Source organism: Pangasianodon hypophthalmus, chromosome 15 (genome assembly GCF_027358585.1).
Source record: "Pangasianodon hypophthalmus isolate fPanHyp1 chromosome 15, fPanHyp1.pri, whole genome shotgun sequence".
NCBI lineage: Eukaryota > Metazoa > Chordata > Actinopteri > Siluriformes > Pangasiidae > Pangasianodon > Pangasianodon hypophthalmus.
Genome location: NC_069724.1, coordinates 21,637,674 through 21,660,906, shown reverse-complemented (window position 1 = coordinate 21,660,906; position 23,233 = coordinate 21,637,674). Strand labels below are relative to the sequence as shown.

The 23,233-nt window shown below is 39.8% G+C and overlaps 1 protein-coding gene across 8 annotated transcripts in view; it reads left to right on the top strand.

Moving 5' to 3' along the window:
• vav2 (vav 2 guanine nucleotide exchange factor) overlaps positions 1 to 23,233 on the top strand; it is a 169,865-nt gene that overhangs the window by 40,030 nt on the left and 106,602 nt on the right. For all 8 annotated transcript variants that reach the window (XM_034311373.2, XM_034311372.2, XM_034311371.2 and 5 more), the window contains exon 2: positions 12,896 to 13,012. In XM_034311373.2, coding sequence (XP_034167264.1) covers positions 12,896 to 13,012 — 117 coding nt within the window. The remainder of the gene's footprint in view (positions 1 to 12,895; positions 13,013 to 23,233) is intronic.

Here is a 23,233-nt window from a genome sequence, read left to right as displayed (position 1 = left end):
CCAGCATGACAGTGACCCTATGCAACTGAGGTCTAGGAAGACATGGTTTGCCAGGGGTGGAGTGGAAGATCTCAAGTGGACTGTGCAGAGCCCTGACCTCAACCCCACTGAACACCTTTGGGATGAATTGAAATGGAAATGCACACCAGGCCTCCTCACCCAAAATCAGACATTAGTGCCTAACCTCACTAATGCGCTTGTGACTGAATGGACACAAATTACCACAGCCACACTTCAAAATCTAGTGGAAAGCCTTCCCAGAAGAGTGGAGGTTAATATAACAGCAAAGGGAGACTAAATCTGGAATGAGAGATTCAAAAAGCACATATGGATATGATGGGCAGGTGTCCACAAACTTTTGACCATATAGTGTACCTGTGGTAATATCTGAAGCATATCACCAGTGCCACTCTGTCCATCAGCTAACATAGCATTAGACATTTCACTAGCAGATATTAAGTGTATAATTAAATATCATGAGAAATTCATTCAGCAGTTGTGACAGTCTGCTATTAATTGAAATATTTGTGAGCATCTTTTGTACACATTGATCAAATTACACTGTTAAACACGGTAGCTGACACTGTAAAGAAATGAAGTGTGTATAAGCTATAAACAGTGTTGTACTGTCAGTTACTCTTACATACCTAGACAAGCAGTCTACGGAAACTGTGCACTGAGTGGGGAAAAAAACAGCCAAACACAAAAAAGTTGAAGGTCTGAGGAAGTGTGCTGAGGAAGATATTTGACTTTATGAACTGTAAATGCTCGGCATTTGTTGCAGTGATGTCATCTTGTGGTTTGGAAGGAGGGAGTTCATTTGGCATTTCTGTGTCAGTGTGAGTAGCTTTTTTCCCCCCCATCCACACGTGTGAGGAATCTGTTCTTCTTAGTCACTTACAATGCACATCTGCAGACTGCTCCAAAACACAGCAATGCACAGCAAAGAAGTTTTTACAGTTTGGACGTGGCAGAGATCCAAAGTTCGTTTAAGAGTTTAATGAACTGGGCAGATAACATCAGGTTTTAAGCATGGTGCTATAATGCAAGCCAAATGCACCACAAAACCCCAAGACTTTGTTCTTTCATTTAATTTAATAATAAAATGTACTTATTTCATTTTTTCATGTTCCTTAGCCATAGCTACGATATCTTTTAAGAAGAAAGTGCATTACTGTGTCAGGATGAAGCAGATTTGTATGCATTTTATATGAAATTTTAACAATAGACATTGTCACAAAGCAGCTTCACTGAAATCCAGATGGAGATTTTCCGTCTCTAATGAGCAAGCCAGAGGAGAGTGGAAAGAAAAAAAACCCCAAAAAACTCTGAGACAACATGAAGAAACATCAAGACTGAAAAGGAAACAAGTGACACCGGATAGTGAGATTATGAGTCATTACACTTCGGCAACTATATTCTGTAAAGACAGTCATGACTTAGTGTTCAGCTTGAGCGTATTTTGAATAAGTTCTGGGATGAGCACAAGATAGTCTTATGATTCTGGCAGCAGTTTATTAGGTTTTCGGTTTATTTTGACATTGCATACTATAATTTTCCCTCATAAACCATGCATAGGGATTTTACACCTGCCCCAGCTGTAACATCTGGTTCTTGCCTTTGTATTGCAAAAAAAAAAAAAACGTTCCTCTCTTTCACTGCTCAGCCTAAAGGGATCCAGCACACAGTATTTTTTTCATTATAGTAAACTAGGCTTAAATTATGACCTAAGTTATTATTTTTGTAGAATATAATTGTTACCGGTTTTCACCCACTGGCTGAGTCTCCTTATTGCAAGTCGTCTGGGAGGATGAAAGCAATTCCTGTCATCCAGTGAGCTGGAGAAATAATGATACGCTGGACTCAAAGACAAGGATTCCTACACCACTGTTGGCTTCTAATTTGTCTCATATAATCTGAGACAAGTGTGACTGATCAAGATAATGCCATCACACAGTAAACAGACTTCTCTTCATGAAGTGATTTCTTTTTGCTGTTGTACACTCGGTCTATCTTATTTTTTCCTTATAATACAGTAGTGTTGAATTCTCAATTCCGATTGGTCAGAATTAATTAATTACCTATAACAGCAGCTCTTAAAGTAGTTCCGGTTGCAAGACAAATCACAGTTTAATATTAATGTCCTCACTCTAATGCATTATTATTTTATAGTCACAAATTTCACAGGGACATGTACAGTGGACATGTGTGCAATTCTAGATATGGTGAAGTTTTCTGTAAGGAGATATATATTTAGCCTTTTTTTGGAAGGAGTGTCCAGTGTCAATGCTTTGTAACAGTCAGTGGTAAAGCTGTAACTTTTTCCAACATGGAAGGACAGAGGACTTTGTGTTCATGTGGTAACATCAACGAGCTGCGACTGAGAATGACTGAGAAACTTATCAGGTGGATGTTCAACATTAAATGTAACTATAAACAGATAAAATGTATGATGTGTTGGTCATGTTTGAGCCTCTTAGTTCCAGTGAAGGGAAACTGTAATGCTACTTCATACAAAGACTTCTATTCTATACAACTGTGTGCTTCAGACTTTGTAGCAACAGTTTGGGGAAGACCCACATATGGGTCTGATACTAACAACCCATCAGCTACACTATTTTTCAGCCCTGTATAAGATTAACAGTAAGAGTGTTTTGGTAATGAGGCTTGTGTGAGGCACGAGGCTTGTGTGAGGCACGAGAGATGAACATGTATTGACACTGTGTCACATTTTTCCCTGTTGTTCATCTTTCCCTGCGTTGCTAGCTTTAGGGTGTTGGGGAGCATCTGCTTTGAACGCTTGCATGTAGAACACGTCAAAGTCAAGCATCTTCAGACTGCTCTCGAGCTCACTATTTGCACTTCAGTTACATGTCTGCGTGTCTGAAGACTTCTCATCATTCCTTGCCCTCGTCGTGCCCTGCCAGATTAAAGCTTCTCTTTTAGTCTGGCTGCCAGGCTGTCAATGGTGCATGGATGCAGTTCTGATCTTCTGCAGTGTCTCCTTCATGAAAAGGCCTTGGCTGTCTCTGTAGGCTGATGAAAGTGTAGGTGTAGGTGCCAAGTGGCTCTGATGCTCTCACCCTCCCTAATCCTTGTGCCTTCGTCTGAAAGGATCAGTGATGAGGAGCTGCTCTTTGATCCTGTCAGTTCAGGGTCTTGTTCAACACATCTGCCTGACAAAGCTCTTCCTTGTTTCTTCCTTGTGTCTTTTTCAGCCCTTCTTCAAGCATGCGTTGACTACAAGCTCCTTCACTTTTCTTTCATACAACAAGAAGCAGATATACCAAAAGTGGGCAGCTGTGTAGTGGCAAAGAAATTGTTCCTAAAATATATAGTCCTACCTGACTAGAGGTATTTGAGGGCATTTCCATGCATATTAGTCCATTTTTTAAAAAATCTGAGTAATAGTTTGGTTTAACACTGTACATAATTAAACGAACCAAGAAGCAAGAAATGTTGGCTGATGGTTGTGTAGGGCTGAAAGCACCCTCGTGAAGCTCTTTCATTCGTTGGTCAGAAATAAGGAATGGAATTAAGGTCCTCACATCCAGTGTTTATTTTCTTTTTTTATGTTCCTTGGTCCAAATCTCCAGAACACATAACAGCATTACAGCTCTGTAAATTGGCTCGGTTTGTGCCTTGCAGCTCAGTTTACCAGCTTGCATTTACCAAAAAAAGAAGCTGCAAAACACACCGCATGTTTGGTTCACTTCCTGCTGTCAGGTCCATTCAGTATTGAACTGCTTTCTCACTGCAATTAAACCACATTAGAGTTCACTTGGAAGTGGACCAAGACCACCTTGCTCAGATTTTCTTGGACCTGGTGTTTTGGTCCACACACGAGTGTGATTTCTGTGTTCTCACCTGCTTAAACAAACTAAAAGTGTGAAAAGGAAGTGTGTTATTGCTAGTCTAGGATGAGAAGAAAATGAGTTTTATTACATATTATATTTGACTGTAAATTAAATTTAGCAGTTAATTAAACACGTACTGACGCTAATTTGGTTTTGGGCTAAGTGGGACCGTGAATGGGAATGTGTGTTCTTATAAAACTCAGCAGGGTGATATCGGGCGAGTCACCTCGGAAAAGTTTGGAGAAAACGTATACACATCTGCCTTGGGTCCCACTGAAATCAGAGGATTAATAGCAAACAGAACAAATTCAGACATTATATAATTATTCCTGCATGAAATGCATTCATATAAACTATATGCTTTATAATTATAAATTGCATCAGTGTTTGTCTAATACAGAGGATGCATTTGAAAATAAAATGGAAAACCTCACCCTTAATTTAAAAAAGGAAAATGTATTCACAGCAAAGAGCATTACCATCAAATTTGCATGAATCGACAGGTCTTTTTTTTAAATATGTTACATAGTTGCTCCATAACTTCAAGATGCTCAGCAGTCTGATGTACATACCATCCCTTCACCTGTACACTCAATGCTCTGCTGCTCATTAGGTAGCGTAAACGGTGTCTCCGGTGATTGAGTAATTATTTATCAGGGCTATGAAGACGATTATTTTAATGAGGCTCTGCATGCACGTCCCAGAGTCAGATGAGTAATTAAGGGGCTGTTTTCCATGGTAATGACATTAGCCATCTCTGAGGTAATCATGGAGAGAATAGCAGAGTACTAACAGCTGCACCTTCATACATGCACACACACAAAACACATGATCAAGAAGACAAACTCCATCCAGCCCTTTGCACTTTTGTTCAGTTTTAACTGTGTGCATATAAGGAGTCAGTGGGCTAGTGTGAATTGGAAAAGCTTTTAACCGCTGAAACATTATATGAGCTGTAGTGCTTTGTTTCTCTCAAATCATTACAGTCTATCTTGTTTGAAGGTATGTAAATATTTGCTGCTATTGACTGATATGAGTGTTTTTATAGCTCACATTACCTTATTGTAGTACACAGAGTATCAAGGAACATTGTTTGATTGGGGAAGTCACATAACTGGAGCTGATAAAACACAGCAGGGTAAACACACTGTACAAATATTTACGGGCCGCTTAGTGCTGTAAAGTGGCTGTGGATCCACCTCGACCCTCATCAGGATAAAGAGATTGCTGAAGATGAAGATGACGTTTATCCACTAATGCCAGCTCAGAATTCTTTAGAACGACAACAGCAGGCCTTTGCATGTCCCAGTGAAATGATGGATAGGAGGCTTGATTTGGGCTGTGAGCCATGAATGTGGAGGGAAAGACACTGTTGAAGTTGGATGCAGCTCTTGGCACTCGCAACCCGCTGTCATAAATACCACACCATTGATTCACCGGAGTCACTCATTCTCTGCAGGTCTTCTAGTGACATTCATTAACCCAGGAATTGCAGCTTTTAGCTGGCCATTACTCAGTCACCTCAGGCTTTCGCCTCCTTCACCATGCATAAAAAAAATCGGGCTCGTTATGCTGTGTTGGAGTAATTTTGAGGTCATTGTGGCCTGGGCATAGAGGAGCCAGCCTGACCACGAGGCTCTCAGAGAATGTCTGTAAAGGGTTTCAGGTATTCATGTCATCTAAAATTTTTTAATACCTAGTGGCAATATGTCAAGGTGAGTGGTCGTTAATTTTGAAGATGTTTCAGTTATAATGGCACCACATAAACTGCACTTAGAAGGTATGAATCTTCTCAAGATGATTAGGGAAGAGTGAGGAGATTGCATCCCATTGGGTGACATCTAGTGTACCTCAAGGATGAGTGCTTGTCCTTGTTGGGATTGGTCATCCACTCTCACAGCTTGTTCTTCCACTGTTATGCTGATGATACGCTTTGACTGTCAGCATTCAACACTCCGTTTTAATCATCCCCATGTTCAACTGAACCCTTCAAAGAATGAGGTTCTTGTCATCACGTACACATCACTAGTTGTCAGCACTACATCAAGGTCCACCAGGACCTATGGGGGTAACAATCTTGATTTCACAGACCAAATTGCAGTGATCCTCTGCTGTTTCAGGGTTTTGTCATATAACATTGGGACCGGCTGTACCTTTTCGATTATGCAGTGCAACTGGTGCTTGATGATTGCCTATAGATGTTTAGGGAGTCTCTTTCATCCAGGGCCTCTGTTCTGTCCCAATCAGCATGCTCTGTGAGTGAACAGCACTTGATGAATGAATGAATGAATGAAAACATATTGCCAAATAAGTACATGCAAATTACAGCTCTTTTAGAAGCCCCTCAGGTGAATGGTTAGCCATCTTCCAGATTATCAACAAGTCCAGTCCCCTTGTGAGTCACTGCTACTAGACCATCTTCAATAAATTTGTTATATTTCATGCTCTGCATGCACATTGAGCCTGAACTGAATAGAGAATGGAGAACGTGGAGGTCCTTGGCTGATAATACAGTCTAGCTGTGGAGCCATGGGAAAGCAATCTTGCTTGAGTACCTCATTATACCAAACATGTCAATGAGAGGGCAGTAGTTTACACTGCTATGGATTGGGGCCCTGTTCAGGATGGAGGCAGGCACCTGTAAGCCAGAATATGTAGCAAAACAAACAAAATGTTCATGTGCATTTTCTGCAAGCCAACAGGGATCCCACTGATTTATGACTCGTATATGTAGAGTGCAACTATGTTTTAAAGTCAGCAGGAGTGAAAATGAAGTGAAATGAAGTGAAGTGCCTCTTATTGCCTTCATTAGGTTGGAAACCTGGTCTGGACTGTAAGCTTATGATATTCCGGAGGCCAAAGAGAGCCTGCCACTCTTTGTCAATGCCAGTGCCTTGATGAGGTTTGATAGTAGAGGTCAGACGGTGCACATGGTGAAAAGATCCACTGTAAGCTGGTGTTATCTGACCAGTCAGAGAGTAAAATCCCCTGACTTTGTATCCATTTCCTTGTTCCAGGATTTGTACCCCTGCACAGGGATCTTTTGGCTCCATGCGGCAGAGAAGTACTAAGACATTTCTTCTTCATCAGAGCTCATATGGACATGTTCTGCCTGGCCAATCTCTAGTGGGTTTACCATAGACAATCTCTCCAGTAGTACTTTTGATGTTGTGTAGTCAGTGGATCGTCACCTCAAACCAACTCCTGGGCCAAGCCGTTTCCACATGGTATAAAGGAGAATGTGGACAAGAATAATTCAGAAAAGTTTTTACCACTTTACAGCCTTCATTTCCAGCCATTTCAGCCTTAAATATCATAACTGCTGATGTCCACGTATTCTCCAGCACCATCCTACACTGTGCTTTAAGGCGAATCTACTTTTTTGCATTAGGATTTGATTTAAGTTGGATGTGTTTGATTTTAAGACAGATGGTTTTCCTATAGGGGGCTTTGCTTTTGATTCAATAATGACACACAGGGGTTCCTGTGAAACGCGTGGTGTTTGGATAATGCTATCAGATTTGCATATTGCTTACCAGCATGCATTATTCATCTTGTGTCTGCCTCTCCAATTAGTCCAAGTGGAGCCTTTCTCCAGAGAAGGTTTAACATCTGTGTGACCTGGAAATCTTCAAGGCAATTTGGCCGAATCCGATATTCAGCGGCCCTGGATTTAGTCGGTTGTTGTGAATGTGTGTACACATGCTTGGTTAAGCCAGAATGCACTTCTCCTGTGGGAGATACTTGTGTGTCAATGATGATTACAGGGAGAGAGGGCACTTACAAAATGCTATTGCCATGTGGGTCACAACAGGCCCTGCCCTGTCTTGGCCACATACACATTTTTGCCACAGGAAAGTCTTCCATTATATAGGGACTTATTGATGAATTATCCATAAAAGCATCCCCATGTTTTATCCCTTACATATTTTAAACTATTGATCAAATGTCTAAAAATGTTCAGGTTTAACATTACTCCATCAATATTTTCTTGCATGTTGCATTATATTGTTGTGAACATGCTTCTCGTGTGTTACATAGATCCTGAGTTGGGGTTGAAAGCCACAGTCTTTGTGTGGTTTGTTGCTAAGGTGGGGGTTGTGTGGGTGCACTTATCTCCTCAACCCTTTTCTCCTCTGTCTCAGGAGGTTTATATAGATTCAGTCCCAAGATAAAGAAATGTACTCACAGGTGCCTTTCATTCTGACTGGTACATTACCTCACTGCTGACTCACTTTTTGCCTCAGACTTACTGTGTGAACGTCTTCCTGTCTGTTTGCACCCATGCTTCGCTTTCAGGCTGTTTGACAGATGCTCGGACTCTTTCACCAGTGTTTTGGGAGCAGCTCATTGTCTGGGTTAAAGATCAGTCTACCAGACTGCTGTTCCTCCTCTTGCCTGCTTTTACTCCTATTTTCCATCCTACTCAGACACAACAACCTTCTCTAAGGAGTTCCATCTCTCTTTCTCTCTCATCTAGTTGCTTTTTTGTTTTGCTCTCTTCTTTCCCTCTAGTCCCCTCTGCTCCCTCTCTGTGCAGCATTAGTTTTTGTCAATTTTTGGTGTCAATTTTTGCTCTGTAAACTCCCTCTGAAACGCAGTAGGGAAGCAGGATCAGAAAGGAAGGTGTACCTCAGGAGGAGAAAGCTAATGCATTATTCTGTGTGTGAGCACGGCACCGCTTCAGGATACACTGTCAAAGGATGACAGCTTTTTTTCTATTTGTTTTCTTTCGTCTGCTGTTCGACCATACCTTCTCCACTACCTCTCAGCTTTGTTTTTCCCCCTCTTTGTCTCTGATTTGTTTGGTTTCTGCTGGAAAGGAGGCAGAATCAGCCTTTGGTGAATATGCGGCTTGTGTGGAACATCCCCTCACATCTTTTCTGCTGATTTGATTTAGAGAGAACATGTACATCTACAAACATCACATATGAAGAGTCATGTAAATACAAATGAAACTTGTACTGTGCATCAGATTAGTCTATTATGCAAAAATAGGTCTTTATATCCAATTAAAAGGTGCATAAAAAGCACTCTAAACCAATTACACACAGCGGGGGATGTACTTTTACCCAAGGAATTGGAATTGAGAGACTCATAGATGTTATGTTTTAATATTTTGTGGTCATGAATTAATATATTCCTGCCCCATATTTTTTTCAACAGGATCACAGGAACCTAAGCATGGAGATGACTGATGATATTACTTATTATCTCATGGCCTCAGTATCTCATGGCTTTGATATATTATCTGAAGGCCTCAATATATTATCTCATGGCCTCAATATATATTTCATGACCCAGATATATTACATCATGGCCCCGATATATTATCTTGTGACCTCAGTATTTCAAGGCCTCAATATATTGTCTCATGCTCTCAATATATTATCTTGTGGTCTCAATAGATTATATCATGGCCTCAATATATTATCTTTATGCCTCAATATATTATCTTGTGGCTTCAATATATTATCTCATGGAATCATTATATTATCTTGTGGTCTAAATAGATTATCTAATGGCCTCAATATGTTATCTTTTGGCCTGACTAGATTATATTATGGCCTCAATCTATCATCTCATGACCCCAATATATTGGCCTCAATAGATTATCTCATGCCTTCAATATATATTATGATGGCCTCAATATATTATCTCATGACCCAAATATATTACCTCATGGTTCTGATATATTATCTTGTGACCTCAATATTTTATCTCTTGGCCTCATTATATTATCTCATTGCCTCAATATATTATCTTATGGCTTCAATATATTCCGGTGGCCCCAACATATAATCTCATTGCCTCAATATATTAATTTGTGGCTTTGCTTTATTAAAAAATAACTACAAAGTCACCTCAGTGGCTTCTTAAAAACTTTTGGTTATTCTTTTTTCCAGTGACCTTAAAAATTCAAGAGGGCTTGCTTGTGGTTTCAAAGCAGGCTGGTTTTGTAGAGCAGCATTTTTTATTTCTCGCTGGAGTTCTGGAGAACCACTGTCCTCATTTTTCCCTGCTCTAATACAGCTGGTGATTCTCATCAGCTTACTATTAAATCAGAGAAAAGTTGAACTGTAGGCCCTTTGTAAGAGTGCAATCTTCACCTAGACTGATGAAGGCTGGTGTGTCTATAGCACAGTGATTGCAGTATCGTTGTATCCCTTTGTGTACTGAATAATGGTTAATCTCACATTTATACCAGTGCATAATGCCAGTGTGTGAGACATAATGGTTATGGTTGGAGCTGTGGTACTGGAGTAATTGCTATGAACAGTAATGCAGTGTGTGTTGTGCTGGTGTGAATACTGGTTAATAATGGCATCATGAGGCTGCTGGAATAAGGGCTCTCAGTTCTCAATTTATTTATATGTTGATGTGTGTAAGAAACCACTAGCGTGTTTCGAGTGTCATTGTATAAATGCCACTTTCATTAATAAACTCTTCAGTGTGTATTTCCATGACTGCTTCCATAGTTACTGAGATGTGTGTATGTGCAATCAAATCATGGATCAACACAAACTCTTAAATTCATTGACCTTTGGATTCTAAAAAAACCCCCCTGAAAACATAATTGTTTCATGTTTAAGGCTGTCAGTTGATTGCTGCTTACCCCCACCAGCATTTTATTCCAAAATAATTTTCCAGACTGTGCATGTTGATCATTCAGGACTTTGGATTGAATGGATTACAGTTACATGTAATTTGCAGGTATCCTACTGTATATGGAATTGATTAGACTGTTTAGTGTTACTCCTTCATAGGGGTGGTACAATATTTACATATTAGCAATAATTTAAAAATGACAGCTGGAAATATAAAAATCATCACCTTTTATTAATTTTTCAATCATTCTGCCATTAACATTGAACAATATCTTTGAACAATTTTGAACAAGTTTATAAAGATTGTTCCTTGGAGAGTAAACCTGAAGCTTCAAGATGAAGTCAGGTTCTTCTCACAACCATGCCCCATTGTACAGCTTAGGGCTGTGATTTTAGTGTGGCATGACTACAATACAGTGATGGAAGAGAAATACAATGCAGTGGAGGGACTTACATGAACTTCTGACAGGAAGTCAGTGTTGATTCTTACAGCAGCAGTTCCCTGCTGATTGTTTTTCAGAAGAGATCAAGAGATGTAAGAGCAATACAGTTAAGGTTTTGCTTTTCAGTGTGGCATGTTTTCTGCATGGAACTAATGAAAGGAATGCTGTTTGTGTATTGCATTTGACATTGTGTTGGTTGCTTTTTGATTTGTCATGGAATCTTCTTTGTAAAATATGACTGTTATCTGACTTTTGGTGGCTGCGCAGTTAGAAATGTTCGGCTTGTATGAAGACGAGCACTGAACTACTTATAAGTAAAATAGTAGCAAAATATGTAAGTAGATGATAGTAGATGGAAATTCATTGTTAAAAAAAAAAAAAAAAAAAAAGTCAGTGAAAAAGTCCATGAAACTGTAACACGAGTACTTGTTCAACAGCCCTGTGTCACACATACACACACACACACACACACACTTGCAGAAATAATGAGCCAAAGCAACACTTATTCTAGCTGCTTCATGCCATGATAAAAAAAAAGCATGGGTTTATTATAGTAGGAGAAATATATGAGTTAATAAACAAGTTTATAGAGCAGCATGTGCACATAGGCCTGTCACGATAACTACTTTTGTTGGACAATATATTGAGAAATAATTGTGATAAACAATATTCGGCAGTGGTAGCTCACTGGTTAAGATGTTGGTCTACTGATCGGAAGGTCGTGAGTTCAGTTTCTCAGTGGTTAGGACCTTTGTTAACAAAAATGCAAAGTAACAACATTTAGATATAAGTAACAACAGGTAGAACAAAATAACAGTTTTTACGTAAAGTCTGTGTTTTAGTGCGTTGTTATGGAAAGAGCATATTCACAACGTGACTTACCATTCTACCTACAGCGTTACAGGTTCACTTGTGCATTCCCGTCATTTTGAGCTGAAGAAGGTTGTAATATTAGGTTTATGTTGTGTATATGTCTGATTAATCTCATGTGTGTATAGGAAGCGTCTGGGTGAGTTAATTATCCTGCTAGTAAAGCGCTTCAGTTTGCTGGTGTTCATTCACTGTTCAGCTCCAGCTCATGTAGCTTAAATGGGTCAGTTCCCGACATTATTCACTGTGACTGGATTATTTGAAACCCTAGAACTATTCTTTCTAGATTTTTCTTCTTCAGAAAACATTGTTATTGCATTGTTAATATCTAGCGTGTTATTTTTTCAAGTGTGCTTTAATTAAAATCTGTGCTAGTGTTTGCTACACATCTTAAATTCGAATACACACAGTTTTTGCATTTGGATGCGCATTTTTGTCTTTAATTTGACGAATATTTGAAGTTTGAGTTTTAATTTGACAGCCCTAGAGCAGCTGAGAGGACAGAAGCAGTGCAAATGGCTAAGATTTTGGTGACATTCATTCTTATGTAAACACAATGGGCAACATTGAGGTCAGCAAAAACAATAGAGGTCATGTCCATATATAGTACATTTACATTTCTTTTATGGCATTTGGCAGACACCCTTATCCAGAGCAACTTACAATTATCTCATTTATACGACTGAGCAGCTGAGGGTTAAGGGCCTTGCTCAAGGGCCCGGTAGTGGTAGTGGCAGCTTGGTGGTGCTGGGATTTGAACTCTCAACCTTCTGATCAGAAGTCCAACGTCTTAACCACTGTGCACAATACAGCTGGCATTTGTTCCTGCACAGATTTGGACTAAATGGCACTGTAGACACCAGATCCAAGCTGCTTCTGGTTTATTATGAGCGTTTCTCTACTTCAGCCAGTCTTGAGCAGAGTGACATCTGGCATGGCATAATCAACAATACTGAAACCAGGAAGTGAGACGGCAGTGCAGGAAATTAAATCTGCTCCAGCAGTAGCTCATGCTGTCTGCTATTGTGACAATATTGTAGTGGCTACAAATATTGAAATGCGAATGAGCTGAGGTCAAGAAGAATCTGCTCAAATTTCTGTCTTTCTTTTATTTCAGTTTTTGTGTCTGAAGAACATCCGGACATTTCTCAAGGTGTGCCATGATAAGTTCGGTCTGAGGAACAGCGAGCTCTTTGACCCCTTCGATCTGTTTGATGTGAGGGACTTCGGGAAGGTGAGTTAATGCTCGAGTTTATCACAGTTTTTACTCTGCACCCTCACTCGTAAGCCAACTGCCTTATTCCACCAGTTATAGACTGATCTGTGCAAGCATCAGCTTTATTTTAATGAGGCCCATTTTTCGACACAAATGCACCAGGGATACTGAATGCAAGCACAACACTCAACTGGTACTGCTTGTGAAACTTTATACCTCCAGTCAGGGTTCCTCCCCTGCGCATTTCAGTGTTTATGCAAGCTTTCGGATTAACTCTTCAGGGTCAGCAGTATGCATGCGGGTGTCAGTGAATATCTGTGTCAGCATCCACCTGGGATGTGTGTGGATTTGTGCAGTGAATAAGAGGAGTTTGTGGAGCTCAGTGGTGGAACATATTTTGTCACATGTCACATATAAGAATATAAAACACATACAAGACTGATAGTGCCTGGCAGGCAACAGACAGCTAACAGAGAGATTTCAGTGAGCTAGTAAACGTGGAGATTTCAGAGAGCTAGCTCAATGCCTAGTTGCTACTGAATGTATTCAATATTTCTGTCAAAGTACTGCGTACTACATTCCCTAAAAAGCTTCCTGAAGGGGTCTTTGGGTAGTTTAAATGTCTCCACCCTCTCCGCCTAAGAAAAAAACCTTTAACGATACCTCCATTGGGGCAAACTGAAGAACCCTATAAGGGTTTTTACATTGCACCATCCAAGAGCATGATGTCAGGAAATGGCACGCACACAGACACGCGCGCACGCACGCACACACAAAACAACAAAGAAAACCTAATTATCTTCAGAAATTTTAATCTGATTTAAAAAGTCATATTTCATGTTTTTTTTTTTTTTGGTGTTCAGACAGCATAAAATTTTTTCTGTCAATTCAGATATGCCAAAGCACCAGATTTAAGCAGAGCCCTTGTTACTTGTGTTCAGATTTTCATGACAATGAGTTTCTGAATGGGTTGTGTGAAGGGCTATGAAGGAAACTGCTTAACGAAGTGTTCAGAATGTGCGTTACTTTAGAAAATGATCTCCGAGAAACGACTGTGGAAATGGCACTCGTTAAATAAATTCACCAGACTTGTGGGGATATTCACCCTAATGACTGCGCTTAGTTCGAGAGATGGAGAAGAACGGAAAGAGGAAGTGAAGTGGGAAATAAAAGAGGGAGGGGTAGAGAAGGAAAGATTAATCCTTTTGCCAGACAGTGGAGCTTTAACAGATAATGCAGGGGTCGTCGTGTGCGAGTCAATGAGCTCAGGGAAAACAATATTAAAATCCTCCCGCATACTGAATCAATCTCACACCCCCTCCACATGTCGATGTGAAAATTGCGTTTGCGTCGACTCGGAGGTGACAGGCTTGTCTCGCCATTGATTTTCCATTAAAGCCCAGCAATGCATTATAATATATTGAAGTGGACAGCTCAACACTAATGTCCCTTACATTTAAATCATTTGCCCCACTTTTACATCGGAGATAAACAGAGCTCGGCGATATTCCTAAACGAATGATAAACAGCGCTTTTAATTTATCAATATGATGCTGAACTTTTGCTCTGTAATCTATATCATTGCTCAGTCACACCATTGTGTGACTTTAATAAAAGTGATTAAGATTGTGGAGAGACGCATGTCCTTGGAATAATCAGGATCATTGACAGACTTGTGTACTGACGTGCTATGTGTTTATTAGATTATCACCGGTAGCCAGGTTGATTACTAATTCAAAAAAGTCATCGTTTCTATAGTTAAAACATAAACTGATTCTGGACATTACTGTTCTAGGCTATTTTATTTGTGTTAAATGCTGATAACCTAGAGCAAAGAAGAGCAAAATTGTGCCTCAGCCATACACAGGCTACCAATTATTCCAAATGATTTGTTAAGCTACACCACAACAAAAATAAATAAATCAATTCAATAAATGTGCAAAATACTAAATCTGTATCTTATCACACTTATTACACTCTTTAAGGATGTACCAGTTCTTTTAAATGCACACGTGTGGATGATGTGGCGGTTCAGCTGAAAGTGTAGATTCTGAAACTGTAAATTCTGAAACTGAGAGTGCGCAGCATGGAAGCTCATGTCCATCAACAGAAATCTCAGTGAGCTTGCTTGGTTGGAGGATCCAGCAGCGTCTGTAAGGTTTATCCACCAAGGCCATCAGTAGCATCCAAAAACAAGTCTGGAATTCACTACACCACAGTGAAAGAATGTTATTAAATTTAATTTTAAAGGACAACAAAGGAGGGAGGGAGGAGTTCCTTAGGGACCTGGACTGGAAAGTGAAATAAAAAAAATACTATTTTCCAAGTACAGCCTTACAAAATGTGAGGCTGACTATAAAACTGGCTTCATCTAGTCTAATATTTTCAGACTAACAAAGAGCCTACTTTCTTTACCATCTGGCTGACTGTTTTTTACATCATCCAGACTAGACGACATCACAGCAGCAATTAGGGAACATATTGGTTGACTAGTCCAGTGTTTGTAAGTCCTACATCTTTTTTTTTTTTTTTTTTTTTTTAATTTAAAAAATGTTTTTGTTTTTTTTATTAAACTTTCCACCTATAGAGCACACTAGATCAGATTTGACTTAGGTGCTTGGCCCCTAAATATAATAATTTTCATAATGTGTGTAATTTCTACCACTGTAACAAAATCAAAAAGTCATCAACCCCCTAGCTGTGCTTCCCGGACCCCTGCGGGTCCCCAGACCTTACTTTGAGAACCACTGGTCTAGTCTTTGCAACCCATACTTCTCAGTAGCCTTACTGAATGTCTGAAGAACCTCTCACCAACTGTATCCTTCTATCTCATAGGGGATCTCCTCTGAGACCCTCATAGTCATCCAGCTGTGTAATGACAGTGTGACTCCCCTCATTCTGTCCGTGTCACATGCTGGGAGTGAAAGACAAACCTCTCCATTAACATCAAGAGTACACCTCGCCACTCTCAACATTTCTCTCCTTAATTACAGGCCCTCTCCTGGGTAAAGGAGGGCACCTGCTGTTCTCTTCCAGTCTCCTTCCTCTCCGTGGTCCCAGCAGCCCTTGGGACGCAGCCCATACTATTCACAGATGGACCAGAATTCACCTAGTCATTCTATATTCATCATAATATAGTTGCACACGAACATGCCGCTCTCCGGGGACGCTTTCGGGTAAATGCGCTGTCATATCCGAGGCGCATCGCCTTTTCTCCTAGTTTTAATTAGACCTGGAACGAGCTTTGCTGTCATTTAAATGAACATGGCGATCAATTTATTTTATGTTGTTGTAATGATGGTGGCAATGAGGCTGCAGCTGTTAACAGTCTCGTTGTACTGGGATGATTTGCAGTGCTCAATTAAGACCGGGTGAATGATGTGTGTGCTGTTTAAATGGAAAGCCGTAATATCAGGTGCAAATATTTCCTAGGTTGAAATGTTTTTGAAATAATATTTAAGCAGCTTGTCTTTGTAAAAGAAAGGGCAGGCGCACAACTTTGATGTCTTTTGTGTTGTGGCATGAAAAATGAGGCATGCCACAAGAAAAGACACCATCCCTTTTTAATTCTTCAGTAAAGCCTGGGCTCTTAATCATTTGTCTTTGCTTTCTTTGTTCTGTAACATTTGCATAATTTGGATTTCCTTAGTTTGACCTGTTAAGAGCTTGTAAAAGCTTTCAGGTTGTGACTTTACTGTTCAATTAAATAGCGTTATGCCATAATGCTTTGCTTGGTGTCGACATAATTAGCTGCACACAGAGATCTTGTACCAGGGGGTAGATACAAGTGTGGATGACCAAATTAATGGTAGATTACAGCAAAAGCCCACGGCTTTAACAGCTATTGTTAATCTGACTGCGTGATCACCGTTCAGATGCATTTCTTCTCCTCTCTCTTATTCATCGCACACCTCCACCATACGCATTTACTGAACGAACAGCTTCTGGAATCTGTTCAGACTGTTCGGCTGAAAATAGCCGGTTGCCAAGCCGCAGAGCTCCACCACTTGCAGCACTGCGGCACGCTGCCTTGACAAAGTTGCTAAGAAACAATGGTGTTCCTAATGAGTTGAAGCTCTGTAAAGGTTACAGCATAAGCTTCAATAGCTGTTTTTAAAGCAGCCGAGGGAGGAAGACGACACTGCTGAGCAAAGAAAGAGCAGCCATGTTTGAAGGTCGAGCGAGGCATTAGCTGGCATGAGGTCGGCCTGCTGTGTTATTAGCGGCTGAGGTCAGTGCCGCTCCGACTGAAAAGAGGCTCTGAGCCAATAATGATTGACTAAATGGACTCTGATGCAGAAGTAAGACCTTTCTACGCAGCTTTTCTTTGGTCTGTTTAAGAGCATGAGTTCAGTGCTAGCTTATGTCTCCTTTGAAACCAAGGCTGGACCAGAAGATTGGGGACGAAGCGTTTGGGGATCGAATCAGTCAGCAATATTGTGCTAAGCATGAGGAGCTATCAGAGAAGAATACTTTCTCATGGGGTGAAAAATTTAGTGCCTATCTCTGGCACCCAAGACAAGCAGATTTTGTGTCTGGGCTATTAAATTTTTATTCTCTCAGTGGGCAAGTAGGTTTAACAACCTGAAAAAAAACTAAGACTCCTAATTCTTATTGACATTTGTAAAGGTTCTTATTTGATATGTAGCTGTGTTCAAACTTAATGTGCATCACAATGGTGCGACGCACCTTGATACTCTAACTATAAATGTGAGTTATTTGTTCTCAAATCCCAATACCTGCACTACACACGTCGGCCGATGCAAAGTGGCTTGGAAACTCTGGCAAAACCAAGCAAAATAAAGTACAGGGCAAAGCTGTCCTGCTAGCACAACATGCAGTCACCTCACGACTGTGAAACATGTCAAGAGAAAATAAAGACGCTAGCCAATATTATCTTGCAAAGAAACTTTGGCCAGTGACTTGCTGACTTTTTGACAAGGGCGCAAACATGATCCTAACTTGCTTGCCATACATTTGTTCACCCCTGGATCTAATCTAAACTGCTGACTGACTGCATAAATGCCACGTCTTTTCATGGAATAAGTTTTAGTTGGGACAGGAAGTGTTGTGTAAAATCTTATATGAAATATGAAAGACCAACTCTTCAGTTCTGCTACTGGTCAACAATGCAAATTCCCCTGTTAAAGCTAAACTTGATGACAAATTTTATTCGCACCAAAATGTGATTGTGGATAATTGAATAAAAATAAATGTAACTTCACAAAAATCCAGTCTGCTTTGTAAACTAGGGCCTAGCCAAAAGCGAGTTTGAGGTAAATGTCTTTTGCATGTGCATGTTCAGAAAGTCCAATTGGGAAATCAATCTATGGCCTAGAAATAAAAAAAAAATGCATGAATAACTTTCCAGGCGACCCAGATCATTAGCCGTAGTGTCCCGTGAAACACTATAAAGAAAGTGTGCTGTCTGTCCCCAAAGGAGTTTTTTTCATGTCCCCCCCCCAGCTCCTGTCCATCAGTGGCATCGCTGCATCTTTTAACATGAATCTGCCAGCACACAATCAATTATTCATTCAAAACGTGCCACTCCTGATGATAATTCTCCTGATATGAATAATTAATAGCAAGTACCCCATCAGTTTGGACTGCCTTCACCCCCTCCTTTCCTCCCTCGCTTTTCAAAATAGCTCATTAATGCGCTTCTCGTTAGTGAGGTGCCTATAGAAACAGGTGGTTGCGGAGCTTTGACAGTTGTCTGGGATACCAGCCATGACGGAGGCGGAGGACGAGTTGGAAGTCGGACTCGCCAAAGTTGTTTTCAGCCAAAAAACCATGTGCATGAGTTCATCAGGTTTGTGTGGTGATTAAAAAGTAAGTGTGTCTGATGCGCATACTGCCGTCAGATACACCGTGAAGGCGATGTGGCTCGGATTATTCATGAAGGCATGATACTGTAGGCTATCATGTAAACAGCAGTGATCAATGATGAAATGTGTTATGAAGTCATTCTGCTCACCACAGAGCAATTTTCCAGGCTCTGACTGAAACAGCAGCATTTTTTTCATAAGGTAGCAGAGCCCTGCTTTCTTCAGAATCAGCTCATTGTTGTTTTTTTTCCTGTTGATTCTGTTCATCGCTTCGACTGCAGGCCATGACAGTAGGATATATTTAATACTCTGCGAGAGGGAGAGAAAAAGTGATGAGCTGCAAAATGCATTTCATTCTGAACTCAGCATTGTGCGATGAATAATTGCTCTTTTTATCTTTGCTGCACAATGACATGGACTGGCTTCCTGATAGAGGATTCTCGTGCACATAGATTCGCAGGAACATCATGTCTTTGTTGAGCTGAGCATGTCAGATAGTGGAGAGGGTTTGAGGCACTTGGTTATTTATACTGCTCTGTGGCTTACCACACCGTTGCAGTAAAGAGAGGTCAGCTAGGAAGAGCAGCTTCCCTTCCAGCACACACTTCATTCAGCATTCAGCTCCAGCTACCAACCACACACAGGGCATTCTCATTCTCTCATGCTCTCTCTCTCTTGCCATCTCTCTTGCTTCTTGGCCTTTAGCTTGATGACGCATAGTGAAAGGAATGTCTCTGATGGACAGGTAGACTCTGGACAAGTCCATGGACATGAATAAAGAGTAAATGGAAAATATACAGGCTGTCCTCTCACAATCCCTAGAACAAGATTGATATTCTGAGGAGGTGTAAAAATGTATGGTTCAGTGGTCTCAGCATTTACAAAAGCTATCCCTGAGCTGCACGTACAAGAGACATGGTGCTGTTTGGATTATATTACAGCTAAATTATTAAGTGGGTGCAGGACAGCTAATTATGACTGGTTGATATATATTTAATTTTAATAATGTGTACTGTTTTTAAACATGTAACACTTTTTAACAAAATTGGCCGAATTTAATAAATTGACAAAAATAGAGTTGATGTACCTTATTTCCAGTATAACTGCACTGATAAATAGTGTGTATTGTTGTGAAGTTGGTACATAATTGTAAGTGAATGGGTCTAGACATCTCTTTCCATTACCATGCAGCTTTTTAATACGAGTCTTCTCAAACATCTTCTGCATGGTGCTTTCTAGTGAAGGGAGCATTAGTCCTGGGGAAGGGGCGTGGCCTCAGTGCATCACTCCTCGTGAATGAGGTGTGGCCTATGTGCATTAGTTTGTATGTCAGTCTTAGTGAAGTAAGCATGGCTTATGTACCTTGCAGTTTCAGTGAATGGGTGTGGCCTCTGCACATCAGGCCTGGTGAATGAGGTGTGGTCTCTGTGTATCAGTCCCAGTGAATGATCCGTGGTCTATGTGCCTGTCAGTTCCAGTGAGGGGGTTTGGCTTCTGTGCATCAGTCCTGGTGAATACTTGTCAGTGACAGTGGAAGAGGTGTGGCCTTTGTGTTTGTCAGTCCAGTTGGTGGAGGTGTGGCTTTTGGTGCTTAGTACCAGTAAACTGGGTGTGGCCCCTGTGACTGTTTGGTCCCAATGAAGGAGGCGTGGTTTGCTACAAGATACTGAATCACATTATATTTCCATGTACGGCATCATATCACATTAAATTAAGTCATGAAAATAACACATGAATATGGCGCCGTGGATGATCTAAATCAGTGGCTGATTTAAACACACTTTTCATACATTATAACATTACATTATTGTTGTGTTTTGTTGTATTGTACTGTATTGTATTGTGTTGTGTTGTATAGTATAGGCAGGAGAGATTCACACATCTAGATTTTTGCTTTTGCAATTGACCCTGTATCTTGTTTCCAAGCTAACAGTACACACTGTTACAGACGTGATTGTGCAGAACTGGCCTGTGTGTGTGTGTGTGTGTATGAGTCTGTACACGTAATGCATGCTCATGAGCTCAGAGCAGGATTATGCTAAGCGCTCTGGAATTCCAGCACACTGAGAGGGACAAATTAAAGTTTTGACACAGGGTGGACGTGTCATTCAGGGTCAGCAGCTTACTTCCAGTTGACCTACATAACAACTATGACAACCCTGTTTTTTTTTAAATTTTTTTTTTAAATATATATTTAAGTTTGATACCTAATCATTTTGGGGAAATGAGCCAAAAGAGTCATAAAAGGCTCTTATCTGCCTTTTGCATCCTCATTTAAAGAATTATAAAATGCAAATTTCAAACAGTGCGTTAAACGTTTCCTCATTAGCGTTGTGGTGAATCAGAGCTCTGAGCTTTAGTTCCTGACACACTGACTCTTTTGTGGAGAGAGTGCATCTTGACATTTAAACCTTTGCACGAGTGTCAGTCTCTCATTTTCTATCATCTCTGGTTTTTCTTGGACACACTGTAACAGCACGTCCTGAAGTGTTTTATCCGTTGCCACTACAAATTGCCAATACTAACAAATTATCTGTTTATTAAAGAATGACACATCACACTTGTTATCCTTTTATAGCTACATGGAATGAGCATCTGTGAAATAAGTTTGTTCCTGTTACTGCTTACGTTATAGCAGCTATAAACAGTCGTTTTCTGACCAGCCTCTCTTTTTTCACTTTTAACAATCCTGACAGGAGTTTGTGTTTGCTACAGCACTCTAACACTAACAGGACAAAAGCTAAACTACACTACACTAATAAGTATCTGTTTCAGGAGCAGCACAAATATTATGTATAATGTCTGTTACATTAAAACAACTTCAGTGAAGCGAGGTATATATTGATCTTTATTGTTTTGAAGAAAAAAGAACTTATTGTCCGTTTAATGCACAATGTTTAAAACCTATCGCCGATTTCCCAGCTTGTCTGTTATACCTGCTGTAAGCTCTGTGTTCTGTATCGCTTGATGTAATTGCATACGGATGATAAAGTATACAGCACAGGCCCTTTTACACTCTCTCTTACTCTGTATGTGTGTGTGTGTGTGTGTGTGTGTGTGTGTGTGTGTGGGAAGATGCCCTGCCAGGTGTAGCTCAGCTCTCCTACTGAGAGTGCTAAACTGTAACCCTCTCTCCTCTTATTCTGTTCATTTCTCACCCGCTGCTCGTCCCCCTGCCAGGCAGCAATAAGAGCCGTCCCGCTGTTCCACTGTAGTGACCACGTTCATCCAGGAGAGGCACTCTGACCTGGAGGACCACTGATATCCCATAATGCTCTGCTCTTTCACGTTCTACTGCAGCAGTGTGGATAGAGTGCATGTAGCATGTTAGCTTCTACCATTAACACCACCAGTAAATGTGTTACTCTGTGCTTGCGCTAAATGTGCACGTTCGTTAGTCTGTTTTCTTCCCTCAGTTAAATTAACTTGGATTTTTTTCCTGAATTAATTACATTTGACTTGTTTTTTTTAATTAAATTAAATTTGAATGGTTTTATTGTTTGTTTTTTTTAATTAAATTAAATTTGACTCTTTTCAGTTAAATAGTTTTTATTTGTTTTATTGTTTTTTATAAGTAAAGGAAATTTGACTTGTTTTATTGTTTTTTTTTTCCTTCCAAGTAAATTAATTTGGAATTGTTTTTTTATCCCAATTAAATTATAAATTTAAATTGTTTTTCCCCCAGTTCAATTAAATTTGAATTGTTTTTATTAGTTCTTTTTTAAATTTTATTAAATTTAGCTTGATTTTTTTTGGTTTGGATATTCCAAATGAATTAAATTAGATTTTATCCCAACTAAATTCACCTTTTATTGGTCTGTTTATTAAAAATAAATTTCACTGTGTTTTTTTGTTTAATTTTTACTCAGTTACATTTGACTTGCTATTTTGCTCATTGAAATAAAATTTGAGTTTTTTAGTTAAATTAAATTTGAAAATTATTTTCAATTAAATTAGCTTTTTTTTGTTGCAAAAACATGTTAAAAAAAAAAGCAGGTCAGTTTTCAGTTAAATGCTGTTATTGACAAGCTTACTGTGTGTGTATCAGAGCAGAAGGACATTAATAATAATTTAAAAAAAAGAGTAATTGTTGGACTGGATTTAATGTCAGTGCATATGATGTTCTTTTTCATGCTTGAGAATCTTTTGGTTGCAGTGATATTAACAACTGCAAATTTGATTTTGAAGCTGCGTTTTACAATTTCGGACCATTTAAAGGACCTACGACACCAGATTGATGTTCTTTCACCATGGAAAAATGTGTGTTCATCTCTCTATATATGTGATTGTATATTTTTGTCAAGCAGGAGAGGGTGATTGACAGTACCTCTAAGAGCCCTGTACTTATGCTCCCTTCCTCTCTTACAGTCAATAACATAATCAATAATTAAGCCCTAATCAATCCAGTTAC